The 23,643-nt window shown below is 36.7% G+C and overlaps 3 protein-coding genes across 3 annotated transcripts; 1 reads left to right on the plus strand and 2 right to left on the minus strand.

Moving 5' to 3' along the window:
* The first annotated feature begins 4,650 nt into the window (after positions 1-4,650).
* Positions 4,651-9,591, plus strand: ppp2r2d (protein phosphatase 2, regulatory subunit B, delta). The gene is made up of 10 exons (XM_053332589.1): positions 4,651-4,825; positions 4,997-5,071; positions 5,558-5,655; positions 5,759-5,924; positions 6,019-6,131; positions 6,232-6,409; positions 6,523-6,687; positions 6,953-7,122; positions 7,620-7,711; positions 7,908-9,591. The coding sequence occupies exons 1-10, from the start codon at positions 4,819-4,821 to the stop codon at positions 8,185-8,187; spliced, it is 1,344 nt and encodes a 447-aa protein (XP_053188564.1). The 5' UTR covers positions 4,651-4,818; the 3' UTR covers positions 8,188-9,591.
* A 90-nt stretch (positions 9,592-9,681) lies between these two features.
* Positions 9,682-12,696, minus strand: bnip4 (BCL2 interacting protein 4). Its single transcript, XM_053332590.1, has 6 exons — positions 12,560-12,696; positions 12,015-12,189; positions 11,818-11,878; positions 11,601-11,707; positions 11,099-11,248; positions 9,682-10,266 (listed from the first exon to the last, which is right to left on the minus strand). The coding sequence occupies exons 1-6, from the start codon at positions 12,639-12,641 to the stop codon at positions 10,224-10,226; spliced, it is 618 nt and encodes a 205-aa protein (XP_053188565.1). The 5' UTR covers positions 12,642-12,696; the 3' UTR covers positions 9,682-10,223.
* A 9,741-nt stretch (positions 12,697-22,437) lies between these two features.
* LOC128372876 (alpha-2A adrenergic receptor-like) lies at positions 22,438-23,643 on the minus strand. Its single transcript, XM_053333073.1, has one exon. It carries the CDS (start codon positions 23,641-23,643, stop codon positions 22,438-22,440), a length of 1,206 nt encoding a protein of 401 aa, XP_053189048.1.

A 23,643-nucleotide genomic window follows, 5' to 3' on the forward strand; every position in this document is an offset into this window, starting at 1 on the left:
GGAGGCTCGGAATAAAGTCAACACCTCTCCTTATACCTGATGAAGCTACGGCACGGCAGCACACACACACACACACACGCACGCACGCACGCACACACACACACGCACAAACAGTCACTGCCACAACACTGAACTTGTGTGAAACATACAATGTACACAGCAATTAAGCTGTGCTGTTTATTAAATCACAAATTAGGCTGGAGTCAAATGTTTCTCCTTCACACTGTGGTGAATACAAAGAGTTTCTTTTGTTTTTAATATGTGCACTATTAGTCAAGACAGCAAATTTCTTCACTCTAATTTATAAGTATAATGTTCAGTATAAGACAGCTTTAATTAGGCTTTTACAAAAGATGCATTTTAGAATGCATGTAAAATTCAAAAACAAAAGTTTTAATGGTGTATTTCATATTTTTTACTCTGATTAGCCCATTAGTATAGTATACACTACACATGCCTACACAACAAAGTTGTATTTAATACGCTGAAATCACGTGTTTGTACTTGCTGTATCCTGCAAATAATACAAATACTGCCTCATTAGACACAAGCTATCAAAGTTTCTTTTTAAAAAGAACATTGCAAACCCATTTGGTGCTGTGTATAACTACACAGGGCTCCTCGTATACAAGTCATGGATGTTTAGAGGTTCAAGCGGTTCCTAAAATAATAATTGCTTTACAACTACACTGGTGCACCATATACTTTTAATTAATATGATATATATATATATGTGTGTGTGTGTGTGTGTGTATACATATGTGTGTGTGTGTGTGTGTGTGTGTGTGTGTGTGTATACACATATATATATATATATATATATATATATATATATATATATATATATATATATATATATATAGATAGATAGATATATCTACACACAGACAATACTAACCTCCAGGCCTTTGCTCAACTTCTTCCCAAGGGATTCTGTGTGAGTGATGAGAGGGATGTGCAGGTCGGGAATACTGTGAAGAAGGTTTTGGTGAGATTTAGTCCAGGTCTTTCAGGGGGCGTCCCTGTTAATTCACTTGCCACCTTCAGGACAGTCTGCAGATACAGAAAACAAATAAAGCTCAAAAACACTGTGGGCACAATATTATTACTACTACCCACTACTAGGTACAGTAGTAGGTACAGTACATGTTCACAGTTCATCGGAGTCAGTGCAGGTGATTAACTGTCATCAAAACACTTACGACCAATAACATTTGGTTAAAAAACAAACATTTTGATGATTTTTTGTCCATTTTAAGATAAAGAGTAAAATACGAATATGAAGGCATCTCTCTTGGTATCCTATTTTTTCCACTGAAATGTGGCCCAGATATCACATATTCCAACACTTCATCAACATTTGCCATTTTTTCTTATTTTTTGGAATGTGACTTTTTTTATTGCACAATCAGCCCCTATGGGCTATCTTTCTCCTCCCAATTCTTGACAACTCCCACCCATCAGAGTGCTGTTTACAGAAAAATAAGCCTAAAATAAAAACAACCACCACAGCACTGACATAAAATTGTATCTATATATTTAGTCCTGTGATTTTGAGCATATGCACACAAAAAAAGAGATATCATACTTTTGACTGATTCTGAGAAGAACATATGAAAAGTTTGTTCCCTAATGAAATATCTATTTGAAGAAAACAATACCGCCTTGGACAAAAATTACTGATAGTCTAGCATGATATTGACTGGTTGACGGACTGAATTTTCCATAGATTCCCTTCAGACATGTTTTAAGACATATAAAAATACCTTGCCTGAATAATCATTTGTGTCTGCCTCGATTTTTCGAGAAAAACATTCAATTACCTAGCAAGACATTTTTCAAATGACATCTACTCTTTCTACCACTTCTAAAATCACAGAATCTTATATTTTATTTTAAAAGTTTAACTTCTGTGAATTCAAGTTTGCAAATCACAGATGTTACATATTAAACCATGATTGGCTTCTAAATGAGTTTCACAAATCCTTCCTTTAACTCAGATTTAAGGAGAGCACAGAGAAACTCCCTCTTCAGCAGATCAATGTGAATGTGAGGCTTCTCGCATCAAACTCATGCACAAATCCTTCTGTGCAGTGAAGATCAAACATCCAACTGAAGGAATGAGAAGAAAAAACACTTAAAGTAATAATGAAAGGTGAACCAAATTTAATTTATAGTTTGCATTCTGAAAATTAAAAGAAAATCTACTCAAAGAACTGCTTTAGTACTGAAATTAATGTGGGGCTCTTAAACCAAATAAAAGATGCTTGAAAGTGCTATTTAGACATGTAATGTAACCAACATCTGCATTGGGAGCAATGGTGTGCTGACTTTTTTTTCTCTTTTACGACATTGTGCAATGCAGAAATTGAATATTTGTTCCTAAGACACACAAACACACAGGTCAGTCGGGAAGCTAATATAGGCAGGTGGTGAGAGCTTTTTAAACAGCACTTTAAAGACACTTTAAGGAGTCTAAACTATGGCCACCAATGCCACCATGATACCTTCAAAATGTTGTTGATGAACATCCATGGGGTTTGGGGCACACCAAATGTAGAGGCAATACGTTTGACCAAATCACACAGATCTTATTATAGTTATTAAATTATTATTCATATGTAAGACATCTGTGTGTCAGCTATATGCTGTAGGACTACATTAAGTGCTGAAGAGATCAGGGTTATGGTTACAAAAACCATGACCTTGTCACCTGATTTCTGATTCTCACAGCTCAAAAATAAATAAAAAAACTCTGATGCTGCAATTTTGCTTTTTAATTTTACTATTGTGTGTGTTTGAATTGATTAATTAGTCAGGCAGCTACAAACCAAGAAGTTATGAAGGTCTGAAAAAATAAAAAGGCCTTGTTTTGTGGTTTGTGAAATAGGGCTGAAAATTACTAAAGTATTTCAATTCATATTTTTTATTGTTAGAGGTGCAACAAACTGTACAGTGCGGTACCCAACACAAACCAACTGAAGTTTCATCATTTCTCCACTAGATGTCACCCATTGACCATGCAATACAAGCAAGAGAACTTGTAAGGTGTCAATTTTGAGTTTAAATAAACAAACAAGAAAAACATTTGTATCATAAAAAGTATTTGTAAATAACCATCTATTTGTCTTACTTGTATCTCTGCAAGAACATTGGCAATTACTTATTAAAATTACAATTATAACATACACTCAAGAAAAGAAAAGAATGTTGATGCTGCACGGCTGTCTATTTAAATCAGTTTGCTACAATTGAAATGAACATTGCCTATCCTGGTGTGAAAATGTCATTTGTCCCAGCTGAATTCAAAGTCTTCCTCCACTCAATGATGTGCTTTTCCTCTTGTTCCTACAGTTGGATGTTTGAGTTTCACTATGTAGAATGATGAATGATGTATAAGTTTGACACTAGAAAGATGCTTTTCATATTCATCTGCTGAAAGTTGAAAGTTTCTCTGTGCTCATTGAAAACCCAATTTTAGGGGTGGGCTTAGAAGCATAATTTGTGACCTGACAAATTATGTTCGTAAGCCAATCCTGGTCCAATATTCAGCTTACACAATTGGTATGACCGTATGAGGATATATGAAGTCTCCAATATACAACAACAATAAGAATGGAGTGGGAGTTAAAAAAAATAAAAATAGGCCTTAGCAAATTCATAGATTCTGTATTTTTTAAAGAGGGAAATGGAGTGGATGCCATTTGAGGAATTTCTTACTAGGTAATTGAACATTTTGTGAAAAAATGTATTGGGGAGTAACTAGTAACATGAAACAGCGTTAAGTAATTTAATTATAAAGTCAATGTAACTGTAATCCATTACAGTTACTGAGAAACAATGTGTATTTAAATTACAGTAAATAAAAAGTAACTAGTGACTTTTTATTTTATCAGATACATGTATTGCTGTTTTTAATTCTTTGAAAACAACATTTTATATTTCATAAATGCATCATAACATGGGCTTAAATGGTGTCACAGTAATTAAGCCCATGCCAGACTTTGGACTTTATTCATAAAATATCTTTATATTCCAAAATCTACATGAACTAATGAATACATTTTCAAACGAGAGATAAATCTTGCTTTATAAGAAATTATCTCCCTTACAAATCATGTCAGTATCCACCTGAACTTAGATTTTGGTGGGCTTAATGGGTAGCCTACACACCCTAACAGTGGAAAACATTTGTTAGAAAATTAGAAAAGTAATCAAAAAGTGATCAAATGTAATAAGTTATATTACTTTAATCAAATTAACCTTCACAACCCTGCTTAAAACATGTGTGAAGAGTAGCTTCAATATTTGCATATTTATTGTTTGTGTAATCTTTAATGAGGAAGGAGAACTAGAAATAATTGTAAGGATTTTAACAAGATAATTTAACTTTTTATGTGGAATAAATCATGGCCTTGGCTAACAGACACAAATGTATTATGCAATGCAGAACATGTTGTATGCATTTTAAAACATGGCAGGAAGCGGCTCTTAAATCTTCTTTTATGTTGTCATGAAATACAATTGAGTGCATGGAAAATACATTTTAAAAAACACATACTAATTGCACATTTACCTACATGATGCTCGGGGATGGATGGAGCCAGGATGTGGCATGTGTGCATGACGTCATTTCTCCATGTACTGTGCGCCATTTTGCAAGAAAAAAAAATCACGGATAATTTCCGTTTGTCTTGACAGATCTGGAGCCCGAGTCTTCACACTGATTGTGGATGCTATCTGTTTCTCTGAGCGAGCCGCGTTTGGGTTGATTAGATATTGGAAGCTGTGTACAGCAAAGAGCTGCTAAATGAAGCAATGGCGGGTAAGCTGCTTGTGAAGGGAGGAGAAGGATCCACCTCACTTGCTGTGTGTGATGGCCTGAATCTGCGAGCTAAGATGCTAGTTGTCAAACTGTCGGGTCATTTATTATCTCTACGAGATACGCCTATGATTCACAAACTAACGCTGTGTTGTGTTTTTTCCTATTTGACAGGAGTTGCAGGAGGAAATGATTTTCAGTGGTGTTTCTCTCAAGTGAAAGGAGCGATAGATGAAGATGTTGCGGAAGGTATGTGGCTAACATTAGCTGCTAGGCGGCTAGGCTAAAACGGTGTAATGATGCTGCTCTGTGGGCTTCGTATAAGATGCACGGTAGCTAGGTGCTCGAACTGGTCTCAATGTGTAGGGCAGCTATCGTAATTAATGCAAGCCTGTTTGTGGAACCGCACCTCAAACGTCCTTCCCCCACCAATTAATGACTGCATGTTGCTAGGTAGCTACATGCTAGGTGGTGGCTAAGCTATTAAAGGGGAGCGACCGTGTCCATGACGTCAATGTGCTGCGTCCATAAATTGTCGGGTGACATCATGCTTGTTTTCATTCATTCATATAAAAATGGGTTGTACGTGCTTGGCTGTGACCGTGTCTGGTGTCTCAGCCTCAGATTGAGTCTGCAGTGTAACACAGCTGGCACTGCTTCTAGCTGTGATCTGAACTATCAATGTGAGAGCTGAGCTATTGGGACTGATTCACTGATGATTGTGTCTATTTTCAGCTGACATAATCTCAACAGTTGAATTCAACTATTCTGGAGAACTGCTTGCAACTGGCGATAAAGGAGGCAGAGTAGTGATATTTCAACATGAACAGGAGGTACGGTTCATAAGGAGCGATGGACGAGCATCTTCATCAACGGTGCACTGACAGATGTTTTATGTTTTTTGTCTTAACATTTTCACACTTCTTTTTTTTTCAGTCTAAGAATCGTCCACACCTGCGCGGGGAGTACAACGTCTATAGCACTTTTCAGAGTCATGAGCCAGAATTTGACTATTTGAAAAGTTTAGAAATCGAGGAAAAAATAAATAAAATAAGATGGCTTCCCCAACAAAATGCTGCTCACTTTCTACTTTCGACAAATGGTAAGACCTTACTCTTTTTTTCTTTTTTTTAATAAATTTTGATCATATGGTTTTTATCAGAAATTGAACAACCTTTTTATTTGTCTTTGGTCAGATAAAACTATCAAATTGTGGAAGATAAGTGAAAGAGATAAACGAGCAGAAGGTTACAACCTGAAAGATGAAGATGGACGACTCAGAGACCCCTTTAGAATCACCTCTTTACGGGTATGTTTAATTTTATGTAGGACTGCTCTCATTTTTGATCATGGCTTTTGAAGATGTCTTTTAAAATCCTATCTAAAAAGGTGCATGTTGTGGGTTTCAGGTACCAGTACTGATGCCAATGGATCTCATGGTAGAAGCAAGCCCACGGAGGATCTTTGCAAATGCGCACACCTATCACATTAATTCCATTTCTGTAAATAGTGATCACGAAACGTACCTCTCCGCAGATGACCTAAGAATAAATCTATGGCACTTGGAAATCACAGACAGAAGTTTTAGTATCCTTTTTCTTCATCAGCAAGCAGAAATGTTATGGCTTAAAGGCTAATTGTCTCTGTATTGTATCACCCTGAAACATTAGACTGCTAGTTCCTTAACAGTGTGTTCCCAGATATTGTAGACATCAAGCCCGCCAACATGGAGGAACTGACAGAAGTAATCACAGCTGCTGAGTGCCATCCACACCAATGCAATGTATTTGTGTACAGCAGTAGCAAAGGCACCATCCGCCTCTGTGACATGCGAGCAGCGGCACTCTGCGATAGGCACTCAAAGTGTAAGTACCTTTAGTGTGGCGCCGCAATGTAAATTCAATTAATTTGTCTACTAGTGGAGAATTAATCGATCATTGTTTTGATAGTCTTTGTAATGTATGTGGAAAAAACGGCATGTAGTTAAAAAACATAGGGTTGTGACACTTTTTGACCTGATACATTTTGCACAGTAATGTTCTTGTTAAGATTTTGTTATTCTAAATGATTGTAGTTCAACAAACTCCTGATTTTTAGAATTAACAAATGTGAGAATGTTTCTTTTGTCAGTCTTTGAGGAGCCTGAGGATCCAAGCAGCCGATCCTTTTTCTCTGAGATCATCTCCTCCATCTCGGACGTGAAGTTCAGTCACAGCGGACGCTATATGATGACACGTGACTACCTCTCCGTCAAAGTTTGGGACCTCAACATGGAGAACAGGCCAGTGGAGACGTATCAGGTGCATAAACACACTTCTGTTATGTAACGACTTCAATTATTAACCATGTGTTTGTCTTTGGGATCTTTACAGTCCACAATTTCCACTATGTCAGGACTTTCCATAAAGAATACAGTCATAATGAGAAGTTACGCTATATTTTGTGCAGAGGTCTACGCCTCACCTGCAGATGTATATTTGTCTTCCTATTATCCAATTTAGTTTCAATTCATAATATTCACATCAGGCTTATATGAACATTTCCATGGTGAATTAGTAATGAAATACAAAATACACAGACAGATCAGATCCTTGTAATTAATGGTTAAACAAATAGCAGTCTCATTGGTTGTGACTTGGCCTGCAATTCACTGTAATAAGATTACTACATACAAGTGAAATATTCAGGCCAAGTGTTGTGTTAGCTTTTACAGTTTTTTGCCTTTTTATGATATAAATAGAAATGAACAAATTAGGCTCAAGTGAATATTTATGTTACATAATACTTTTTGTTTCAGGTCCATGAATACCTGCGCAGCAAACTCTGCTCCCTGTATGAAAATGACTGCATCTTTGACAAGTTCGAGTGCTGCTGGAATGGCAGTGACAGGTAAGCATCTTTGCTCCAGCATAGGATTGCATTTCACATGCTACGGGCCTGTGGGCAGTTTCTTTTATCATGTATTTTATAGTTTTTGGGATAGTGTTCCTGGATTATAGAATCAATACATCAATCACTGGTGACATTGTGGGTTTTATGGCAAGTACGTGTTGACAATCTGTTTTATTTTCCTTTTGTCCGTTAGTGCCATCATGACCGGCTCCTACAACAACTTCTTCCGAATGTTCGACCGCAACACCAGGCGGGACATCACACTGGAGGCGTCCCGGGAGAGCAGCAAACCACGGGCTACCCTCAAACCACGCAAAGTGTCCACCGGTGGCAAAAGGAAGAAAGATGAAATCAGCGTGGACAGCCTAGACTTCAACAAGAAGATCCTCCACACTGCCTGGCACCCCAAAGATAACGTGATAGCTGTGGCAGCCACCAACAACTTGTACATTTTCCAGGACAAAATCAACTAGAAGATTTGGGGTTCCAGAGGATAGGGCTTTTACCGTACCTGTGTAGTTAAGCCTACTACTTGTCTATCTGTATAAGAAGAAACAGCCTCGTTGTCCTCCTGGTGAAGAATTCGAAAGCACGTGTCTACTTTTTTTGCCACAGGAGGTTGATCCATAGGCCTGTTTTATTTTGAGTCTGAGCTTAGGTTGTTTTTGCCTTTGGCATCAGGGCAATCAACATGCCCCCATGACCCAGAAAGCCCAATTTGGGTCTAATTGACGGAATGGCACTCCCTAGAGGTCAAACTCTTGAACGTTGGTGTTTGTGTTGACATTTTAAGCCTTCATTTCATGATTTAACGACAGAACTCTTGGAAGCCCTAAAAATGACGTCTTGTCAAAGTTGTTAACACCATTTGAAAGATTTTGGGCCCTCTGAAGCACGGATTAATGGCCAATAAGCCTAACTGTAACATTCCCCCATTGGCCATGTATTCAGGCCAAACTACTGGTGGGTGAGGCCATGAATTTGGAAAGTGGACTTGTTTCTTTTCTTCCCCTCCCTCCTATTACTTTATCCCAGTCAATACGGTGACATAATTTCACTGACTGTATCTACTCAAGTACACCTTGTCATCCACATAATAAAAGAAACTAAAACTACAGATGTGTTTTTAAATTTAGAAGTATGTATTAAAACATGTTTATTGCTTTGCATGTTTTTATGTTGTAGAGAGGTGGAAAATGTCCAGTCACACCACTGTCTTTTGAGCAGATCTCAAGCAAACTTGTTTATGGAAATACCATTTGGGGCTACCAGTTCCTGAACCACTGTTGGAGACAACTGATAATGTGTTTGTGTCAAGACATTAACTTCTAGTTTTTGACCATGTTTTAGAATGCAGACTGGAAACCACATGGCACAAAATGGGGCCCACGACAAAGGGAATCTGCAGCCTTAATACCTACTTCTATCAGTGACAGCTACAAGTTATGTCCCCAAACGTTTTACAAACCTCATGTGCATTATTTGTAAATCCTATTTTATAGAGTTATGTCCTCATATACTGCTGCTATATGTGGCTGTCTATGAAAACACATTAAGGAGGAAAAATTGCACACATACAGTTTATGTGATATAGTGCCTCCGAATCATGTAGTAAGTAGGAAATTCAGACAGGCCTCATACATGTGCCCTTATTCATTTATTAGGGATGTCACTCAAATTTGAACCGCGTATTGCAAATGTGGACCTTATCTCCGTAGTTGTGAATGCAGAAATGAAGGTTGACTACACAAAACATATACTGATGACATTAAAACACATAATAATGCATTGTCTTTGTCCATTGATTCCTAACATGGTGGCAATGTATTCACTTGTTTATTATTTTGACCAAAGTTCAATAAAATTTGAATTGTGTTCATCTGCATGTTGTCTTTTCCTTTGATAAATTGTCAGTTCTATATTTTTGCGTATTCTTTACTGGTTTGTGAATTCATCAAGGCCACACACATGCTTCAAACTTTATTTTGTTCAGGACGAATAAAATGGACCACATCTGTGAAAGCTAACGTTTGATTTTCACATAATCACAATTTACAATGTCACACACTGAGCAATTGGTAACAGAGCAGTCACTATTGACATAAGATAATGATCCCTTGAGCATAAAATTAAAAATACAAGTCAAGACAATTACCTGATCTAAAAAACAGGAAAAACATCAACTGACTATCATTTAAAATCAAAAGTGATTTCTCATTGCAAAAAGAAAAAGGCAATAAAAATACCAGTTCCCAAACGTGCAGATTTAAGGAGCAGGAAGCAGCGAACAGTAGGGATGAGAGCACGGAGCAGAGGACAGGTCACTGTTGTGTTCAAGAGGAGGCGCTATGAACCAACAGTGACTGATAATGCTCTGTGCTGGTGTGGGACACTCAGTCAAACTGGACTGTGTGGCATCACAACATCTCCCTTGATGTATAGAAAGTCACATTTTAAGGCATGCCAAGATGGTGAATGTAAGATGGTGTCACAACACATCACCATCCTACTAGTAGGTGTTGTGGGAGGTTAGGCGCTTCCCGATATATATCCTAAAGGGAGAGACAAATGTGTACAGTTAAATGGTGTAGGAATCAAGATGAAGAACAAAAAGCTGTAAATTAGAGAATTCTTCAATACAAATATTGAATAATGAAGCTGGGCTGTGATACCTACATCACAACATTAGGTTATTAACTGGAAATAACAATCACAGATGAAAAGACATGGTGTTGGAGTAGTGCTCTAGAAATATTACTGGTATTAAATATGATTATGTGCTTTGGCCACAAATCACTAAGAATAATTCTGAGCATACTAGTAATTAACTAATTTTCCAATGGTTTCCTGTCCAGTTCCTTATCCCACCAATCCATTGAGCAATCATCATTTTCATGGTTTGTTTTGGGGATTTTTTAACTTGATTTTTTTTATAAACTTTATCAGCTTTTCTGTTTGATGGATGTACCATCAAAGATTATTAACAGAACAATATATGATCTTGTTAAAAATAAAAGCTTCACCCCATCACCACAAATACAAACACAAGATGTGAATTGCCATCCCTCTCAAATTGACTGATAGATATTTTAATACAGGAACTAACACTCGATAACCACTTAATTATTCATATTGTGTTGCTGCAATTAAAGGTCTGTTTACATCAGTGATGTTTCTAAGCAGGTCTACATTTTCAAGCAAGATTTTTTAAGAAATAAAAAACATTTTTTTAACTTATGAACGTAAACATACATACATTTTATATAGTCAAAATGTATGGGTTTATGTATGTATGGCAGCTGTGTCAAGAGGTTCCTGTAAGTGGTTTAAGTTTTTGATACACTGTCAAATTGCCAAAGTTAGAGATTAAATCATGTTGCTTACCCTAGGCCAACAGCAAGTATGTGAGAAATGATTAATGAGGGAAGGAAAAGCTTCAGAAAGTCAGCAGAGAGAACACCTCCGTTCTTCATGACGCTGGTGTTCCTAATGCTGAGGGAGGTCGAGCGCTTAGGGTACTTCAGCAGGAACTCCCTACAGAGGAACACATTTATTTTTCATTGTTCTGAATACATTAAACTCAATGAGTGCCAGCAGTTTAATGTCATACTGGCACCTCTGTTCACACAGACTCCATACTCTAATTTCTATAAATAATTTCAATCACTGCATAAAATAAATATATTGAGGCTAATATTTGTAAAAGATTTAGGCAGTAGGGTTAAGATTTAGGCTTGTTGTCACATGGTATATAGTCATCTACTGTTTGTTATATCATTTAACTTAAATATTACCCCAATGATATTGATTAAAATAACCCTACTGAAATTATAAAATAAATTACTACCAAATACTAAGAGTTACCATATTATTGGTTGCTACATACTTTGGTGGATTGTTCTCAGGTCGGCTAGACCAGTCCCAGATCCAGTCAGCATTTTTCTTCATCATCATCTCCACTTCCCGTCTTCTTTCTTGGAAGTCTTCATCTGACTAAAAGCACCAAATCAAAACAACCTTACACTACACAACAGCTACACTTTTAATGAATTCCACTTTGATAAATAGAGTTTGTTAAAGGTTTGTGACTTCAGAAAATGTACCTGTGAGCTGTTTCCCTCCGAGCCTCTCCACACAAGAAGGGGGGTCTGTGCTCTGAGTGGGCTGTTGTGAAGAACAAGGCATGGCAACATTTAAGGCAAACTTTGGCCACTCAATATTTGACAACACAACTTCTTGACAGTTTGTATTACACAACGCACAAAAGAGACACAAACTGTGCTTCCTTCCCCTCACAGACCTGTTGCACTGAGAGCTTCCTTTGGAGCTGGATCTTCCTGACTCGTGCTGTGCATCCAGAAGCAGTTTCTCCAGCAGGTCTCCCTCCTGGCTGGACGTGGGGATCTGCTCCTGGCTGCCATGGTGACTATTACTTTGAGAACCAGTGCTACTGAAGTGCAGCTCAACCCAGGAACCTTAAATCAAACACATAATCTTCACACAGGAAACTTGATGTGTATGAGGTACGACATCGCTGGCCTAATTAGACTAGGACAACAACAGACACAGACTGTGCCAGGCTTGAAGGCATTTACATGTTGTAACGTTGCATAAGCCTCGTTATAACTAGGACAATGGGCTGTCCTCTTATGCTCCTCACGTCTTGTAGGTCGATAAACTAATGTAGTAACGTTAAGCTTTAATGTAGCTAGTAAGACTCACAAGCTCAAGCTTTCCATAGGGTTAGCTTAGATGATTTAACATTAGTTTAAGTACGTGTCCTCTTTACCCTCGACTAGCCACTAGCATCAACACTGGTGAGCTCTTGTGTTGTTTATACTTCACCTTGCAAACTCTCGTCAGACGAACAGTCCTTCTGAAGCGACATTTCACCGGTGTACTCTTGCTGGTCCGCTCGTTTTTGCATATTTAGAGGCCTGAATGTAAACGAAATGGTGGCGAAATCTGTGTCAGCAGCTGGAGCTACCACAATAACGATGACGCAATATTTTGTTTATCTCGAAGCTGATTGGCTGGGAGTGCACGCGCATCGTGCACCTTGAGCAATAATCATAAACATGTTTTGCCAAGTCTCATACTAGTTTTATGTTACAGTTTCAACAGGTTTTTTTGGCTATATCAACATAATTCATAAGGTGTTATTCCCTCTAAAAATGTAAATTTTAGTCAGGCGAAAATCAAATACTTATTTTATGCTGTGTTCAATCTTCATTTAGTCTGACCCAGTAACATATATGCTAATGCTTTCACCTCTACAGGTATCTCACAAGTGTTACCTTTATTATGATATCAATATTATTCATATAGACCTTGTAGTTGCAGAGATATAGCCTACTATATTCATGTTGTGATGATGTCATTTTTGAGCAGGACCCTGAGCCAGAGGCCTGGGGAGGAAGAGGTTAAAACATTATAATTATCATCCAGTGTTGAGAAACAATGTGGAGTTAAATTACAGTGACTTATGAAAATGTTGATTACAAAGGGGGTTACATCTGAAGTCAGACCTTTAAGATTTTGCTCAGGAAGACAGTGTTTTCCTCAAAATATTTAACATGTTTACTGTTTCATTCTTTGAAAACATTTTTTTTAATATTTTGTAAATAAATCATGACGTGGGCTTATTTGGAGCACGCGTTGGCTTCAGTGGTGTCACAGTACCAATTACCATGTCAGACGTTTGACTTTTTACATAAAATATCTTTATTTTTCAAAATCTACATGAATTAATACATTTTCATTCAGAGATCAATCTTGCTTTATAAGAAATGATTTCCCTTATAAATCATGTCAGTATCCATGAAAAACACCTGAACTGATTTTGGTGGGCTTAATGGGTACACATACCCTAACAGCTAAAAACATTTGTTATCTAGAAAAGAAAAGTAATCAAATGTAATAAGTTACCTTACTTTGATTAAGTAATTGAAATAGTTACATTATGTATTACATTTTAAATAGAGTAACTAGTAATCTGTAATCTATTATATTTCCAAGTTAACCTTCCTAACCCTTTTATCACTGGAGAGGCATCCTCAATGATAAAACAGTTTATAGAAGTAGTTTTACACACTTGTCTGCAGATGGCAGTCATTGCACACTCCCCCTTCTCTCAATTGCTATTGATCAGAGCATAGATAATGAATATACACTCACTCACACAGCTAATATATAAGGAACACCTGTGCAATCTAATGCAATCTAATACATCAGCTTTGCCATACATTCTACTTTTATGAAGCTTCTACATGTTCAGTTTTTGTTGACACTGTCAGAAAGGTGATAAGGTGTACTGGAGGGCATTATGTTGAAAAGTGTTATAATATATAGGCTAATGTTGTAATATTTTGCCCCCCTAAAGTAATGGAATGAACAAAATATTCTAATCAACATTCAATATAATGCACCTCAGTACACCACCACCACCACCACCACCACCCCAATAATACACATAAAGTAGGATTATCACCTTTCTGACAATGTTAACAAAAACTGAAAATATATAAGCTTCATAAATGTAGAATTTATGGCAGAGTTGTTGTATTGGATTAAATTAGATGGCACAGTTGTACCTAATGAAGTGGTCGGTGAGTAAGCTACTTACAATATACTATGGTATTAAGGACTTAGTTATTAAGCACATTAATATATCATTTTACCTAAATGTACTGTGGTTAATGTGATATACTATATCTTTTCAATGCACTTCCTTGAAATTTCTTTAGGTCTCTTAGCTGTATTGATCAGAGTATTGATCAGTGCCCAACACCGTCTTGCTATTTACAAATAAATGAATGTTTTATGTATTTACTTGTTATTTTAGAGTTTGTTTGCATTCTGACCGAAGGAGCATAGTTGGATATGAACCAAGCAAAATCTTGTTTCTGTTGACTTCTTTTAATGCGCTACACCTATTACACAACTGACTAACAATGTGCCCTGTTTTGACAAGATAAAACATGCATTCATTGTTCATGCTTTCTTGAGGAGGTGACTCCAAATGTGAGGCCGACAAATTTAATTATGTTTACAACCATGGAGATTCGTATGACTGATTATTCTTGCAAAATTAAATTATTTCTAAAATTGAGGTGGGTTATTATTCTGGGATGTGTTCTCCTTCCTGGCAGACCATGGTTTACTTGGAGCTTACTTGATTATTTCAAAAACTGAAATAAACAACTTTGGTAAAACATTTTAAAAAAGTTATTTTTTCAGTTATCCTCATTAATAAACAAGCTAGTACAAATAAGAAAAATGAACGAAATTACCTTTTGTGCTTCAGGGTTCTGTTTTACAATCAGTCCTATTTTTCTGTATGCTGTTTGTTTTGAACAATTGGTGAGTATTGACATTGTGCTTACTCTGAACAGTGAGTCTTTATTTGATCACAAAGTTGATTGAGAGAATAGTCGAATCATCCATAGCCTGAAGGATAGAGATACACATTGATTAAGTTGAAAACAAAAGCAGTTCACTCCAGCAGTGGAGAAAAATATATCCTTGGTATAACACCTGGGAACACAATCATAAGCCAGACAGATACCAGATAGATTTTATATATTCTACAAACAAATATGCTTATTATCAAGCCTTCTGAAGGTATTATGTTCAACACTGTTCAATGTAGTATGATAAAATAATAAAATACCATGTTGATTTAATCAACAATGCATACATGTATGATATTCAACAACAGCTAAAATTACATATATGAATCCAAAATCGATAACATATTTGTCACAGGTAATATCAAATATTATTAAATTCTGTTGGTGTAAATTGTTTAGACTTCCACGTAGTGCTGTCTGAATGTATGATGGGGACAATATAATTTTATTACATGTTATGAATGTTTTGTTCTGTTCCACATCTCAACCCTAATTACAAAAATGCTTTCAACAGATGGCATATGTGTTACAATAAATGCATTGTGCAGTGTTATAATACCCCTACATTGTTACATCATCCTATTTGCCATTTCATGTCTGCCACCGTGTATGCTGTATGATTTAACCCAAAGCTTTATTACACAGAATCCGAAGGAAATGATCAAATCAGAGATTAAACCTTTGAAAAAGAAGAATGTGTATCTGTCCATATAAAAACCTAATACTGGTAGATAGACAATTAGTTTAAGATAAATAGGATTTGGAGAAACTGGTAGGATGGTGACAGAGAATATTTACATTTTAATAATTTATAATGGACCAAAGCCCAAAAGGAGGAAGTCACCCGCCTCCAGGCCATTAAATTACACCAGAAATGAACATCTGGAAGTCTATCCCTGATTATCACAGATAATCTACACTGATCAGAGGTATTGCCTTCAAGGCAGAAAAAAAGAAAAAAAGACATCCATGCCAAACAGACTACTAATTAATTATGTAAAATGGTAAAATAATAATAAGAAAATCTATTATCAACGAGTGAACAGTGTTAACACAAACACAGGGAAGACTGATATCCACTCCAGATTCAAGCTGGAAGCTCATCTCTACATTTGTAATCAGCCACATGATGGAACAGCCAATGAATGAAATGATGCCTATGCCAGGTCAGTGGTAGATGTTTCACAAGAGCAAAGTAAAACACTCTTCAATCTTTTAAAAATGTCTTTGGACTCTGGTAATATGTTTATTGTTACTGTACAGGATGTACAGTCCACATGTCCACATGCAGGCTACCATCAAGAAGAGCAGCCATATGTCCTTCCCTGGAAAAACTTCCTCCAATACCTCACAGAGTCTCCAAAAGTACTCTGTGAAAGATATATCCACTTAAAACAGAGTACAACACTATTTGTCCTCACTCACTTAAAACATTGAACTCCTTTGTCAAAAGGAGCTGATGTCATTTTATCAAGTTCATCACTGCCACTAAAATAGCACATCCTGTTATGATTGCTTCAGTCAAAACAGTCAAATGTTAAAGTTAACCATGTCAGTGTTTCTTTATGTTGTTTCTCATTATACACCATTATTCAATTATGTAAGTCAATTATCCATCACAGCAAATTGCTTAAACTCATATCATAAAAACACCAGCTGCAGTCTGTTCATATGTTGTCAAACATGCTGATTGGCTAATAATATGTTGTCTGTCTGGTCAACATGGTTTAAATGTGTTCTAGAAACCAATAGAAAGGTTGCCCTTGTGAACTATATTTGATCATGAGTTCAATTAGAATTTGAGGACACCAATAATTGAATCAATCAGATTAATGACACCTATAAAACATTAATGTTTGAAAGATTGCGGCAGGGGAATCAAATATTTTGCATGTGAGATGAATGAATAATTACATCTCTGAGTTTTACAAATCATTATAGAGATAAAGTTTGATCTCAGAGGTTAACATTGTAACACTGGATCATTTGAAGATTTGTACTTTAACATCTGCATGAAATCACTGAGGAATGCATGAATATAAGAAATGCACTCAAGAAAGGAACTTGGAAACGCTGTAAATAGCATTACTAAAGTATGTAGTAGTACCACATACCACATACCACAACCACTACTCTTCATCTTTGGAAGTGATGTGCTCAGGCAGGACCACTCGACCAACATGCTTGAGAAACTTGGAAATATCTATTAAATAAAAAATGAAGTCACTTAAATGCCCTTAAAGTTTCAATTCAAATTCAAGTGTTATTTTAGTGTAGTATTTAATACAATGTCAAAAGTAAATACAAAGTCATAGAGTGTGCTTTACATTGCTCAGATTTCCTTTAATTCATCTTTTTAGAAATGTTCATCCTTTATGTACAAATAAACAGGCTATTATCTCAACTGGAAAATTGAATTTCATTTATAAATATACAGAAGTTCATTTGCAACCTGCTGACACCCTTAGAAATGATTTTTAATTCAAAATACTGAGTTTAACTGATGTGCATGATGTAATCAGGTCGCATTCTCACTTCATATAATCAAATGTGTCTATGTCGTTATATTTCCCTTATTGCCTGAGACCCTGTCAAAAAGAGATAAAAAAAAGACAATGTTGACACTCTCACAATAGATGGCAGGGATGAAAAGGCAGGAAAAGGAGAAGTGGCGAGCCCATAGAGACATAGCAGTTGTGTTACAGCTTGCTCTATGTGTGTTAACTGACAGCTTATTGAGGGATGGATTGTTATCCAGAACAGCTGGCTTGTGAGGAAAGATAAAGTACAATAATGGTTAGCTTGATCGAGAGTTGATGTTGTGTTTACTTTGTGCAAGCATGTGTGTGTACCTGATGTCATCCAGGAGCTTATTGCTGTGAAAGGGTCAACTGTGGGGGAGCTTGTGAGTGAGGAAAAGAAAAGGCCAGACTGGAGTTTGATAGCACAGACAGGACAAGATGACTGAGGAGGAATTATACTGTCCAGAGCATGAGCTTAATATATTATCAATAAGGACTCACTGCAGAGCATAGAAAGCATTGCTGCAGTTGGTGCATGCAGTTTCACAGAGGGCAGAGCATCCATACTGTAGATGAGAAGAATCAGTGTTTTTAGCCTCATTAGCGCTAGAATGTATACTAGCACCAACTTCTTATTAAATGTTTAGTATATTTTGACTGATTTCTAAAAAGAAAATATTAAAACTCATATTTTGGGACTATTTATAGTTCAACTTCTAATCTTTTCAACCCATTGCCATCTCTCATTTTGTGTCTCTCTCTCACACACTTAAAGTCAGGATCACTTAGACTCATTTTGACTTGTTGGTTGTAAAATTTAAAGATTTACCATTTAAATGAGACATGGGTTATAGTTATAATCAAAAGGGTTGAAGAACCTTCTCATTTTGGGTACATTATTTTCAGGCTTGTGCACAAAAATGGGGTGCCTGGTAAGAGAGAGAGAGAGAGGGAGAGAGAGAGAGAGAGAGAGAGAGAGATAGATAGATTTTTTGCAATCTGAAACAAAACAGCAGGGCCTGAGCTAAAGTCATATTAATTAGGTAAATGTGGTAGCCATTGTGAAATAAATTCATGTTAGCTTAATCTGATGATTGTTTTTTTAAATAAGCTTTCTCCTAACACAACTAATTAGCTTGAAGAAAGGAATCTGTAATGAATAATTGAACAATCTTTTTCTGTGGTATATAGAAACAGAGCAAAGTTAAAGATATAATTAAAAGAAAGCATGAATGAGCAGAGACTATGCTGCTTATCCCCAGAGAATGAACTTCCATTTGTTGATACGTTTGTTATCTTTGGTAAATTCCACTTCATCAATGTGCTCTGGCTTCTTTAACTCCCAGTGAGGCCCTCGTTCCCCTGGGGTCTTGAGACTTTTTCAGAAGAGCATGTTCTGTTTTTGTGATGAGATAAAACAATAAAAGAACCTACTAGCAGAAGCGTAGATCACAATAGTCCTTGTCTCAAAGGCTGGAAATCAAAATATCTTCTAATTGGTCAGTAATAATAGGCCTGACATGGCCTTGTTTCCAGACAACAATTCATCTTAGAAGTAGAGTGTTTCCACTAATGTTCTTAAATTTCTTATCCTATTTACATTTGCATCATCACTGGGGAAATGGCACTTCAGCTATGAAGAAATGAATATATTATGCAAGAAGAGGGACAGGTTGATGATGATACAAACTGGCAGATTAATTGTTAAATTAATTTTCCTTTGTGTTGGTTTTATGTTTCTTCTTAATTTAAACACCAAAACTGTTCATTCTACATCAAACATCATAAAACAAAGAACATCAGTGTTCGTGATAAAAGTATGAACTTAAAACTGTAATGAAAACCATGAAAACTTAAATAAAAAAATCAGTTTTTGGTTCCTTCTGCTAGTTGCAGAGCTTGTTAAGGTGGCTTTAGCTTCCTATTGATGAATCTACAATCATTTGTAAGAGGGCCTTCAGTTCTGATGCTTTTGGTAAATACCTCTTAAGCTTAAGAAGGTTCTTAAAATGTTTTTTACAGTCATTTTAGCCTTAAGATGCTGTTGGGAAACTAGAACCTGGTCGGTCATTTCAAGATTACTATGTCTTGCAATAATGCAGACATCGCCTGCATACTAAGACAGCTAGAAATATGCTAATTCAATATGTAATGCTGTTTCAAAATCTAGAGATTAACTAGGATTTCTCATTGAGTATCAAAGCAGAAAGAGTAGAGAGAGTAAGAGAGTGTGATTGCATGAGGCACATTAAACTGGATCTTCCTGCTGCTTACATCAATCCGAATATAATTTGATTATCTAGCATCCTTATCAATTAAAGAGGGAGGAAGTATTCTATACCCCAGTGTTTATGATGCATTGTATTCAATCCTTAATAAATGACTCAACATTCAATTAAAGTCACTCTAGTCATCACTAGCTATGATTTAAACTTATTAGTATGGTCTACATACCTCTGTCTGGTCTCCTGCCTTGACAACTGCAGTATGTCTGGGACGCAGACTGCTTTCTTTGGTCTTTAATTGGCTTTAGGTCACCAGCCTTTTTGAGATACATGACCAGCAGCTTTAAAAAGCACTTATTGAGTTGCAGGTGGGTGAAATTAGAAGGAAATGGAGAAGACTGAATGGAGGTGTATGAAGGTTGAGGGAACTCCTGCCAGAAGCAGCTTATAAAGCTATGGTTTTATAAGATGTGGTGTCATAAGTATAAATCGTGTTGCTCTAAAATGGTCCCTACAGGAAGAGATAAATCATTGTGTGAGCAGACAAGAAAGTTTGTGCATGTGTGTGTGTGTTTGTGTGACACACTGAGAATAGCAATAGTAACCAACTGTTTACATTTCGCAACCAACCATAATTTACAACCATGTGGAGTGACGCACTAAAGATTAAAGACTATATTCACAGAAACATACATTCAATATAACGTGATTAATTCCATATGTCCCAGTGTTTTTGCAGTTTACATTTAACTAACTAAATATGAGATACTGCCCGCCAAGACTGCTGATCTTTACTGCTTCATTATTCTCTGAGGATAAGTAATGCAATGGGTACTCTATTTAATCTTTCCATCTTTGTATTTGCTTTAACATTGTTAGCTTTGCACCCTGCTGCTCAAGCTTAACTACAGTTGTCATTGTAGTTAAAGAATGCATTCAGCTGGCAATCAATGAACTTAAATCTTTCAAGACACATTGATGTGCTGTGGATCAAAATGTTTGAAGGAAATCCAATTATTCTAAATGTTATATAATGTTGATTACTCAGCATTAAAACACCTACTGTACTTCTGCTAAACTGGTCCAACCACTGCAGTAATCAGCTGGAGTTTTTTTTTTTTTTTTAATTACAGCAATCACTCATTTCAAGTGCTATTATAGCAGACTTTTCCTGTACAGTTTATATGTCAGTATCCGTGTTCTAACACAACCATGCAATGATTTAACAGCCTTGCGGACACAGATTTATCTTGAGTAAATTCTCCGTGCCACAAAGCCTCAAATACCAATGTTTTCTAATATTTCTTGTGTCAGATTGTTCGTGGGAACTCGATCAGCAATATACTAGGTCTATGATTTACCATTTGTGGTAAGTAATAGATGTATTTTAAGACTCAGAGACATGGTTGAACCCAAACATGTGTACCACAGGAATCTCAAAACATGAGAGTCCCAGAGACCAAGTCATGGGAATCACTCTGTTATTTACGGAATATATGAACAGTGGTTAGTGGAAATGTTTGCTAAGTTAAATCAATTATTTATGGTACTTTTACTGTATTTCAGGGTCACACACTGATATATATGTATCTTAATCTCTATTTGTTAAAGAAAAGCTAACAGACCCGATCCAGGAACACAACACATTGATAAGCTTGTGTGGATATTAAAGTCACTGTGTAATTTGCAGCAGCCACTCATATTTCTAGTGCTACACAATTTCTGTTTGACTCCAGGGGAGGATTTAATGATATCCTGATATGAAGGGCTATAATTCATGATAAACTGCTTTCAATATTGTTGTTCCACCCATTCCTCCCAGGCATAATTTTCTTTTCATATAATTGCCTTGTTCTTGTGCTTGTTAGTAGAGAAGGGGATAGTTGGTGGTATGGGGATAACACATTTTTAGATACAGTTGGTTTTTGTGCTCCTGTTTTTGTTTGTATTGTTTTACAAAGATAAATATCTTTTTAAATCTGCCATGCAATAGCATTTACAATTATCTGCTTGTCTAAATCTGTACTTTCTTTTATTCTCAGGGAAGTTACAGAGAGCACATTGTGTAGTTTTCAGTCAAAATGAAATTATTATCCATGTTTGTTTACACACTATTGAAGTTTCAGTGGATTTACAGTGTTTATAACATATTACACAACATTAGGGACTCTTTTCTTGCATTCCAATAGATAATCCACTGTCAATTTGAAAAGCTGATAAATACTGTGATGTGAGCCTTAAACATCTGCCTTTACATTACCAACATTATCACATTTTCACTGTCACGGTTTTCTATTTAAAGGATGTGAGCTTTCTCTTTTCTGTGTTTAAATCATACCATCAATCATGCTATAAAACTATAAGATTATTCATTAGATAACATTTGGTTAACAATTTCTGCATGATTAAATATTTCAAAATAACCATTTACTGACATGGAGATACACAAAACACAAGTATTCAATAGATATCTTCAGATATGTTTTTCATTTATTAGTTATACAGGTATGATGATGATAGATGGCCATGGATTTTTCTTTCAAATGAACACAAACAAATCTTATTTATAAACCTCTTGTGTCTGTTTTACAAAGAATCATTTTAAAAGACCTCCTGAAATCATTATTAAAAATAGTGTATATAACAGGGTTTAGTGAGCTATTGCAGTAACCGAGCCAGAAAAACATTTTGAACAATGTCTCTGGGACACAACATGTGTCACACACAGCAGTGAGAGTGTATGTGAAGAAAAAGGGGAACCAGCAAAGAACAAACACTCCCATGACCACAGCCAGAACAAATGTGAAGCGTTTCTCTCTGTTCTGCCTTCCTTTCCACCTGCTCGCGCTCACACAGGGCTGTGCCTCTGGCTTTGAAGAGATTTCTCCAGGCTTCACCTGAGTCACTTTGGCCGTTCGCATAACTCTCTTCTTCTTCAGGGAACATAGGGTGATTTCATTCTCATCAGATGAGGAGGGCTCTTCATCCACATCAACGGTGTTGATCTCTCCACCTTCCCCCGCTCCCACACTCCTCCCTTCTCCATTTTTTCTCTCTACAGGGTCCAAATTACACTTTGTGTTTTTAGTGTTCTCGTTTTCTCTTTGCCTTTCACCTGGAGGGGCTCTTGTCATTTTCTTGGCAACCTGGTAGATTCTAACATACACCATGATCATGATGACACAGGGTGCAAAGAAGGAGGCGGTGCTCGAGAATATGATGTACCATTTTTCCTCATTTACATTACATTCAGGGCTGTCCTCTTTACCCTCGTCCTTCGTCATAGTGATCAGAGGAGGGAATGAAATTATGGCTGCGAGAACCCAAACTATGAAGATTGTGCATTTAATCCTGCGTGGTGTCCTTCTCTGGTTGTACTCAATTGCTTGAGTGACAGACCAATATCTGTCCAGGCTTATGGCGCACAGGTGAACGATTGATGAGGTGCAGAAGAGCACATCCAAAGCCAGGTGGATTTCACACCAGACTTTCCCAAAGTACCAGTAACCCATCAGTTCATTAGCTAAAGAGAAAGGCATCACTGAAGTGGCAACCAGGATATCTGCACATGCCAAAGAGACTAAAAACAGGTTCTGAGGTGGTCTCAAGGCTCGTCTTGTAAACACAGCAATTACTACCATGACATTGCCAAACACAGTTAGCAGAATGAGGATACCCACCAGGATCGTCAGAGGTACAGAGGTCAGTGCAGTATAAGGGTGCCTGCCAGGCAAAGTCTCATTTATGCTCGTGAAGTTAATACAACCCAT

This window comes from Scomber japonicus, chromosome 14 (assembly GCF_027409825.1).
Source record: "Scomber japonicus isolate fScoJap1 chromosome 14, fScoJap1.pri, whole genome shotgun sequence".
In the NCBI taxonomy this organism is placed as follows: domain Eukaryota; kingdom Metazoa; phylum Chordata; class Actinopteri; order Scombriformes; family Scombridae; genus Scomber; species Scomber japonicus.

Excerpts from the sequence above, each read along its gene's own strand:
- ppp2r2d (XM_053332589.1), top strand. Across the intron at positions 6,132-6,231 it reads TTAGAATCACCTCTTTACGG|GTACCAGTACTGATGCCAAT; the intron begins GTATGTTTAATT and ends TGTGGGTTTCAG. Across the intron at positions 7,123-7,619 it reads GGCCAGTGGAGACGTATCAG|GTCCATGAATACCTGCGCAG; the intron begins GTGCATAAACAC and ends TTTTTGTTTCAG.
- bnip4 (XM_053332590.1), bottom strand. The coding sequence starts at position 12,641 with ATGCAAAAACGAGCGGACCAGCAAGAGTACACCGGTGAAATGTCGCTT. Across the intron at positions 11,879-12,014 it reads GGAAGCTCTCAGTGCAACAG|CCCACTCAGAGCACAGACCC; the intron begins GTCTGTGAGGGG and ends TCTTCACAACAG. Across the intron at positions 11,249-11,600 it reads CCTGAGAACAATCCACCAAA|GGAGTTCCTGCTGAAGTACC; the intron begins GTATGTAGCAAC and ends GTTCCTCTGTAG.
- LOC128372876 (XM_053333073.1), bottom strand. The coding sequence starts at position 23,643 with ATGGGTTGTATTAACTTCACGAGCATAAATGAGACTTTGCCTGGCAGG.